This window comes from Scomber scombrus, chromosome 11 (genome assembly GCF_963691925.1).
Source record: "Scomber scombrus chromosome 11, fScoSco1.1, whole genome shotgun sequence".
In the NCBI taxonomy this organism is placed as follows: Eukaryota; Metazoa; Chordata; class Actinopteri; order Scombriformes; family Scombridae; genus Scomber; species Scomber scombrus.
This window is the reverse complement of record NC_084980.1, coordinates 6,885,507-6,894,765: the sequence shown is the minus strand read 5'-3', so window position 1 is coordinate 6,894,765 and position 9,259 is coordinate 6,885,507. Positions and strand designations below refer to the sequence as shown.

Here is a 9,259-nt window from a genome sequence, read left to right as displayed (position 1 = left end):
AAACAATCTTTAGTTATCAGTTATCATCAAGTTATCAGACACACATGATTATTTAAAGTAGGTATTTAAGTCTTGAAATATGTCTGGAGGTAATCTTGAAATTAGGTCTGGTCCTATTAAAGAGCCACAATTGCTCAAAGAAATGCAGCAAAAGTCATACTGATTTCAAATCAATGATGCACACACAAAAATAAACATCTAAAAAAGTGTTAATATCCAAATTACTTACTCATTACCAACCTATTAGACTGCAGTGTATATTCATATATACAGAATCTGGTCCAGGAGCTAAACAAAGCTCTGGATTATTCTACAAAGCCTATCTCCTGCTGTGGTCGCCTCTGATTCACTCCAACTTTATTACCATCTGACAGCACTTACAGGAGCGCTTACTGGGCAGGGCTGAGTCTAATAAGGCCTCATCTTAGTCTGGGTAGGAACAGGCAATACTGCTTTTGTTTAAGGCTTGGATACAGATCTGAGCGCCAAATAGTGGTGAGAGAGATCATATTGTTGTAATTCTTGCTAATTAATGTTACAGGCGGCTGCTAAATGAGCTCTAATGTTTAGCAGGGTTGGTTTTTTATATAACACTGTTTAACAAGAGTATGCAGACACACACACACACACACACACACACACACACACACACACACACACACACACACACACACACACACACACCTTTCCTCCAAGCATGCTGACGCCATCTGGCAAACTGCTGATAGTTATAGCTGCCTGATAGAAGTAGTGGGATTAAATGGAGTTTTATGGAGAGAGCAGTTGACTGTGTGTTAAAGTCCTCTAGATGGCAATGCTGTCTTCTGGATCAGCTTCAGTAACCAGTAAAATGGCAGCCCTGCTCCCTACAAACCACTTTAATCACTCACTAATCCTGCATGATCTAACAGTAGGACTTACTTGAGAAAGTCCTGCCGGAGGACTGAAGTCACAACGTGATCCAAATTAAATTATGTGTCAAGATTTGGTTATTCGTTACCAGCCTGTTTATGATTTTCTTGTTCAGGATTCTAACCACAATAGGTCAAGACAAATTAACACGCTAGTTGTTCATAAAACAAGTAAGTTATTGTAATTTGGCTGGCTGATTTGGCCCGCTAACCAGCACAGTCAACAAGTTCTAGCAGCAGTGGTGGCTCATGGAGGCAATTAAGGCCCCCAAAGTGTGAAAATTAAGCAATTTGTAATACTAAGGGAATTGGAACTTGAAAACTACAGGAGCCAAACCCAAACGTCAGAAATATGAAGAACACAGCACCTCCAGCTGCTTTATTTTGACTGACTCAAGTTACTTAATTGCAAGTGGCTTAATTTGTAAAGAAGTGCCAGCTAATGGTTGCACTCACATTGGTTCCCCTGGCAGAAATGTGATCTAAGACAATGTGGTTTTGGGATCAGTGGAATCAGCATTTGGGTTTGAAGCAAGACTCTTAGGGTTGCCAGGTCTGTGTGACCAAATTCGCACAATGGCCATTTGAAACCAGCCCAATTCCAGATCTTAAAATATGCCTGTGCCAAACCATATACACTGCATTTAAAGTCAAACAGCATTGCTATAATTACTAAATGTTTTGTAATATCTACAAAGTAACACATAAATGTTTAGCTTGCCCTCATTAAAAGCAGTCATCCAGAGTTGGAATTGAGATGCAATGGAGAGTATTACAGCATGGCATGTATTTGTATGTGGGTGGCATGTTGGCGTGGGTGTACGTGCTGATCTGGAGTCAGTTTGCTAGGATTTAAATATAAAGTATATTATTATTATTATATTTAAAATATGGGTTTTTATTTATAGATATTGTAATTTGCATGAAAAATAGGTCTACCCAACCAGCGGACTAAAAATGTGACCCGCGGCCACACTTCAAAAGTAGCCCAATTCCGCGGGAAAACCACAGACCTGGCAACCCTGTTTCCTCTCTTTCAATAAAAGTTTATTAGCATCTGACAACACTTGTCTTTTTAATGACTCACTCAGACAATGATCTAACACATATACATGCGGTTATTTCACCTTATAGAAAACAGGCTTTGAGCATGGCAGCATCTTCTACAAAGCTCTCACTACAAAGCTGTTCCCCGAGTAGTGGTGAGATCAAATATCTGCTTTGATAGACACTGAGAAAATAGATTGATGCAAATAAGAAAACTCTTTTAGTTTTAATAAGAGGTTTAGCTTTGAAATTGTCTGTGGGCAAACATTGGCAGTTATTAACCCCCATCCCCACCGTCTGCCCGCTGCGCAATGTGCCGACTATAAATGGTATTAAATGACCAGAGCACAACCAGTGCACTATACATTTTGCTGAAGGCAGGTATCTCGGCTTAAATCTGTGGAAATGTATTTTCACTATGGATTCACATGTAACTTCAACAGATGAGCAAATATTTACACTGTAGTTAAAGGGGCGTCCACTGATTTAGCATTTCACTCAATAATAACAGAATCACGATGGATTGCTAAAAATTTGTTGCAGCAGAACCAGATTTTCAAACTTATAGGCAGTGGCGGCTGGGGACAAAAATGTTTGGGGGGGGGGGCGCAGTTTGATGGTTGGTGGTCCTAGGGTTAGTGTCAAACAAACCGTAGCACCACTTCATACCGCAGCAAAAAAATAAAAATAAGAAAGGAAAACCAATCTAAAAACAACACAACACACTATAACGTCCCCTGGTTTGTCCCAGTATAGTATCTCAGACCCACAGAGGTGGGTTCACTCACATCACCTAAAGTTACTAGCAGTTAAAGTAAAGTTACCAATAAGTTAATATGCTTAAAAAGAGATGCCACCATATATATTTTAGTTATTGTGACTTCAGTCCTGATTTCACTGTAATCTGTTAGTAGATGCAATACCTAAACACAACAATAGATGGCGCATTTAGCACTATACACTGCTGTGTTTAAGCATAACTTATTTAACTTCTTATTTTAAAAATGAAATATACCCCAAATCAACTGCAACAGTCAAAATTACTTCCATTACTTCTTATCCTGCATTTATGCATTTTAATCTTTTACACTTTATTCATAGTTATGTCTTTTATAATGTATTTTTAATCGTTTACAATATTAATAACTGGAATGCAGCTACTACCTGATCTTTTACATGTCCTGTTCGAGCTGATGGACGCACTTATTGATATGGACTGAATCTATGTTCCTCTTCTGGAGCTTGGCATAGAGGAAGTCCACATGTGGCCAGATGTGGTGAAACAGCTGCAGAAAGAGCTCAGCAATGCTAAACCTGCTAAAAAACTTAGCTCCATGCTATTGTATTGATGGCTGCAGCTTTCGTGTTTGCATTTTTCAGAGATGTTTTAGGTCTCCTTCCCCTGTCATTGTCCACAACGTTTCAGTGCCGACACTTTAAATCAGCAAACAGATAAAGCAATAAAAGGAATATCTCACACCACATCCAGCTAGCCAGCTCCGTTTATCATAACAGCAGCGGAAGAAACTCTCAGCCCCTTCATCACCTGCTGCTGCTGAAGCTGGTCCGGTCCAAACTGCTTTATCCCCTTTTTTTTTTAAGTCTTTGTCAAATTATGTTTTTGTAGAGAAATGACCAAATCATCTTCTTTAATTTCCGTGGCTCCACTTTAACGTCATCTCCTGAAACTACCGTCAGCAGGAGTTTGGGTGACAGCGAGGCGGGGAGCTCCTTGTCCTCTGAAATGATGCCAACGCGGAAGTAATTTAAAACTGCATTCTATCAAAAGGCCACTAGGGGGCGACCGTTTTGGTGTCAACTTCCGTCTCTATACAAGTCAATGGAGAATTCACCAACTTCTCACTTGATTTCTAACCTCAGTAAATGTTTTCAAAATGTGTTTATGGTCTCAAAAGCCTTCTTCAATGTAGTATGATTTTAATTTGTGAAATTTTGGCCTCCCTGATTTTATATTTGACGATAAAGCAGGGTATGCATTAGGGCGTGGCTACGTCGTGATTGACAGGTTGATTGGTTCACAGGTTCAGGAGGGCGCCTCTTGCTCCTCCTCATGCCCATATAAGTAAAATCCGTGTTTTTTATTTTACCCGGCATGCACTGGAAATTTTCAAGATGGCGCTGCTCAGATCCGATACTATTCGCTTCCAAGCAGCAGTCCACAAACCAATGGGTGACGTCACGGATGTTACGTCCATTTTATATACAGTCTGTATGGTGACAGCAGCTGACGGGAGGGTGTGAATGACAGCCACAACTGTCCAATCACAGTAGATTAAAAAACATGAAACAAAAACAATTCGCTGCTATTAAAAGTGGGCGTGTCTGGGGCACACTGAGCTGCGCCTTGGCAAAACTGAAGGAAGCCAATCATAGAGCAGCTTCAGGTCACGTGCTTGTCAAACGTTTATCTCAAAATCGTGAGTTTATTATTTGATTATCTGGAGATAACAAAGCTTATTTTCTCATGATAACGATAATTTATCTCATTATCTTGACTATGGACTTCTGATAACTGACAGGACAAAATACACATTCACAGCCAAATTACTTTGGAGTTAAGAAAGCTGCAGCTACATTTAACTCCAAATAGTCTTCGTAGTTGGATGTTGAGGGAAAGTTAAACAAGCTGCTGCATGTTAACAGGGCTGGACAGCTCTGCTTCAGGCTAACAAGGGTTAAATCATTTCTGTGGGTTAAATACTGTAGTCTATACAGTGTCAAACATGTAAAGATCCCATGTATGCTAAACCAGAATAACATTAACTATAGGTTCATACTACTACTACTACTAATAATAATAACTAAACTAAAAAGACCTGTACATCGATATAAATCAGAATGAAAACATGTTGTGGTTGGATGAGTAATGCTGATTGCCGTATTTTACAAAGATAGAATCCCTAATATCATATTGCAGTGGACCAGACCACACAGGTGTTGGCGTTCCACGTCATAATCCATGCAGACTGGATATAGGGTTGACTGAAGTACGTTCTGATGCACTGATCAATAATGAGTACTCTTGATCGGACATCTTCAGCTAAAATCAGTTGCTACGATGCCATCTACGTATACTGGCATGGCACACCTGATCTCTGATAACCATTGTAAGTAAGAGGAGAAGCCATAAAAGACTTCATATAACTTTTTCACATATACAGTAGTTCCCCCCAAAAACACTTTGAGGTGTAACGCTGCTGTTCCTCCTGACTTGCTCAAACTTTGTTAATCTCTATGTTGTGTCCTACTGACATTAGTTCAGACTCCCACAGACCTCTGAAGCAGAATGACTGTAAAGTAACAGTGAAAATGCTTCCTTTGGCACACATGCATTGGCAGCGATAAAGGGGAATAGAAACAAGACAATCCAACGGGGTCAGTTGAGATTTACAATCATTTAATTAATGTCAAATGTAGTTTACAAACGGGAAAGACATGTACCATTTCCAAGAATATACAAGACACAAATTAGTTCTGACACAATCCTCTTGTGCAATTTGTCATCTTTGGGGCAGGTTCCAATCAACCGAGGGGGGGGTCGGAGGGAAATCGGAGTAGCGGCACATCCTGTTTCTCCTGTCGAGTGTTATTCTACCAAGAATTGTAGCTACATAATGAGCTAAAACCAAAGGTGGGGTGGGGTGGGGGTAAAGCGAGAAAAAGATTCATCAATAGAGATGAGCTCAGCCATCGCAGCCAATCAGCTCATGCTTTACTCGCCCTGGAATTATTTGTCTTGTCATAAAGAGGGATCCCAGACCCCTTCTATTTCTCTCTGAAAACAAAAGGTGTGGGCCTTTTTATACATTATTTCACAGTGGATGGAGACGGATCAACTTCAGATGCAAAAAAGTCCCTTTGAGAGAGAGAGAGAGAGAGAGAGAGGGAGGGAGCAAACACTACTGACACTGAGATGAAAATGCACATGAACAGAATATGTGTCTCTTTTGCATTAAGGCCATCTTCCTCACCTTTATTTTCAATACTTCAGTGAACAACGGGAACACTTTCTTCACTTCTTGTCTTATTTTTACCGCCCCGGGGAGGGGTGGGGGAGGTTTTTCTGTGAACAGGACCACTCATGATATTTGAGAAGTTTTATTTTTTCTTATTTTTTTTTTTTTCAGCATTTCTTACAACAATACAGACATCACAGAATACATAGTTTTACAAACACAAAGCACACCACCACCTTGGCTGCTGCTGCCGTAAAAGGGAAGGAGGGGGAGGAGGTTGGAGGGAGGAAGAGGAGGGTGGAGGAAGAGGAGGAGGGGAGTTGCGTGATCTGGAGGTTGACAGTCTTGGTCATCCATCTCGTCTTATTATAGTCAGAAAGAACCTGCCCTTCGGGGAGTTTGCCATTTTCGGGACCTTTTTTTTTTTTGTTGCAGCATAGCAGTATGAGAACAATGGAGGGAAAAAAAAGCTTTCTTCTGAGACATGTAGGGGTAAAACTAAACAAAAATAAAGTGTCTAGACTATGATCTGAGCATGTTGTTACTCCCCAACTGAGAAGAAGCGCAGATGGAGGTTAAAAGAAGAGGCTCAGTTGGACATTGTTGCAACTGGAGAGGTTCCATCGGTCTGCTTGGTCGCAGTAAGTCTTGGGCGATAAGGAATCTCTCCGTTCGTTAAGACTAACGAGAAAAAAAAAATCTATCCTTGCTTCATGTTCAGATCTACAGTTTTTCAAGGTACTCCGCAGAAAAAAATTACACCACCTAAATCTTGACCATCTAGTCTCGAGTAGTTTATTATTACTTAATTTCTTAAATTCCTGTACAGTGAAATAAAACTTTGACGGATCTTCAAATGATCTTCTTTTTAAAAATACACAAGGCCTTTTTTTAAATTTAAGCCTTTTTTTTACCCCCTCCCCCGCCCCCCCTTAAACATCATTCCCAAACCCTTCCAACTAAAAACAGGACTTTGATATTATATACTTTTGTGTGTGTGTGTGTTTGCTGATGGTAAATGTGTGCATATGTGTGTGTGTGTGTTTGTGTGTGTGTGTGTGTGTGTGTGTGTGTGTGTGTGTGTGTGTGTGTGTGTGTGTGTGTGTGTGTGTGTGAACTCTATGTCATTTACACCCAACATTGTAAACATACATAGAACTATATTACATGTGCTTGCACTGCATCTTAGGGAGGGGAGGAGGGGCGGGGTGGGGGGCTTTTGGTTTACTTCACTATAACACCACGAAAGAGGGAGGAAAGGTAGGGTAGGGGAAGGAGAAGAAGAATAGGTGGAGAAGGAGGAGGAGTGTCAAACTCCTTTTCAAGGTGGTGAGGTTATTCTCAGTTTGGTTGAAAGCTCAGTTTTAGTGGACAGGCCCTTTTTTTTTTCTTTTTCTTTTTTAAAATTCTCTTAAGCAACAGGGGCGTGAAGATAAGAGTTTTCTCTCTGTCGGGAGTAGGAGGAAAAACAAACTAAAAGCAGCTTTCTGTCAAGTCATCAGCCTGTTGTCCAGCACCACTGAAATGTCAAGAGCTAGACGAGGAGGAGGAGGAGGAGGAAGGGGGAGCAGTCTTTAGATTCTGTATTAAGAAGTTCCTTTTAGGTCCAGCTCCAGCGGGGTGAAGCTACCAGGTCTCAGCAGGGCTTAGCTGGATGCATCAGGCTCTCCACTGAATATAAAGTTCTTCAGTATGTAGAGGGAGTCACATTAAGCCTGTTGGCCAGTAGGACTGCAGCGCATCCGCATGTTTCTTTCTGGCTTTTTTTTTCGTGGGTGGCCAAGCAGACAGCCGGTGAGCGCTGTGCTCAAAGTCATGAATTCAAGCCAAGTTTCCTGAAAGAGCCAGAGTCTCAAAGACAGCCCGTCTTGTCTTTGTGGGCTCTTGGAAGGTTTAGGAGCTACCGACCCGGGCCGCGAGGAAAAAAAGAAAAAACAAATCATGATCACACGGGGGAGAAGAAATCCAAGATGATGGAGGAATGGATCGGAAGGATGAAGAAACGTTGTGGGGGCGGGGGTGTGTGCTCTTTTACAAGTAGACACGCCTCAGGTCTCCAGGTGAGGTGATGGTGTTGCACTGCGGGCACAGCTTCTTGTTCCCCTGTGAAGAACAACAGGTGGAGAGACAACAGTTAGCTTGGTTGTTGAAAAACGTGCTTTGTCTCAAACTACACTTAATATTTTGAGTGCATAAGTGAGTTCACCCTGAAATGTATGGAAAAATACAGTGCACCGTGAGTACCTGGACGGTGCACTCAAAACAGTCAAAAAGTTGAGTGTGGAACTATGGACACTTCTCGCCCTCAATAGTTACCATCTTGGCAATGTAGCGGAGGGAGAGGTAAACACTTCTTAACATGGTAACTACACTGAACATCGCTGCGTTATACAAAAGTAAATTATTCGTGTTTTTTGCACTAAGCACCACTATAATGTTGTCCCATATAAGCCATTGGGTGCATTAAGCAGACTGTAATTATTTGGTAATGTGACGCCAATGTGAATGCTAATGCTAGCTTGCTAACTAGCTAATCGTCATTTTCGGTAAGTGCGCAACATGTAAGTTTTTTGCACTAAGCATCAACACAATGTTGTCTGATATAAGCCATCATTAGGTTTATTGTGTTAATTTAGCTGTCTGCAATCATTTGGTATCGGGAATACTAAAACGGAATGCTAACGTTAGCCTGCTAACTAGCTAATCGTCATTTTCGGTAAGTGCTGAGAAGCAGATGGGAAGATAGATACCATTCTCATATCTGTCTATTGAATATGAAGTGGTCAAGTTAGCATTTTACAAAATGTTTAACTGCTCATTTAACTTTGATTATTTTATTATTGCGTTGACATAGTGGATAGACACAACATTTTAACGGTTTTAATATTGCTTCATTAGTACTCATGTAATTATCAAGCAAAAATGGCAGATTCTTGCTGGTTTTAGCTTCTCAAATATGAGGATTTTTTTTGGTTTTTATATATTTTCACATTCAATAACTTGCATTGCCTGTTAGCAAGAAAAACACACAGAATCAACATCATTTACTGTGATAGAACTGACCAGCACTTGACAGGTGATAACAACTTCCACCTCCTCCTCTACCTTCTTAAACCTAAACCCTCCTGTCTGCTGCTGAGTATCGTCTCTAAGCCTTCCCTCTCGTCTCTCCTCCTGTCCTTCGGCTCTGCTTTGATAGTTTGCCATCTGCAGTAAAGCAGCAGGTGATAATATGCAACGCAGGGCTGACGGGCAGAACAACATTCTGACTGGGTGGTCTCTACCGCTGTCCTCCACCTCTCTGTTTCGTTGACTCATTCCTTT

The 9,259-nt window shown here is 41.0% G+C and overlaps 1 protein-coding gene across 3 annotated transcripts in view; it reads right to left on the bottom strand.

The window, feature by feature from the left end:
- Positions 1-6,061: 6,061 nt before the first annotated feature.
- Positions 6,062-9,259, bottom strand: part of rnf220a (ring finger protein 220a) — a 164,601-nt gene continuing 161,403 nt past the window's right edge. For all 3 annotated transcript variants that reach the window (XM_062428403.1, XM_062428404.1, XM_062428402.1), the window contains one exon: positions 6,062-8,038. In XM_062428403.1, coding sequence (XP_062284387.1) covers positions 7,967-8,038 — 72 coding nt within the window. In that variant the 3' untranslated portion in view covers positions 6,062-7,966. The remainder of the gene's footprint in view (positions 8,039-9,259) is intronic.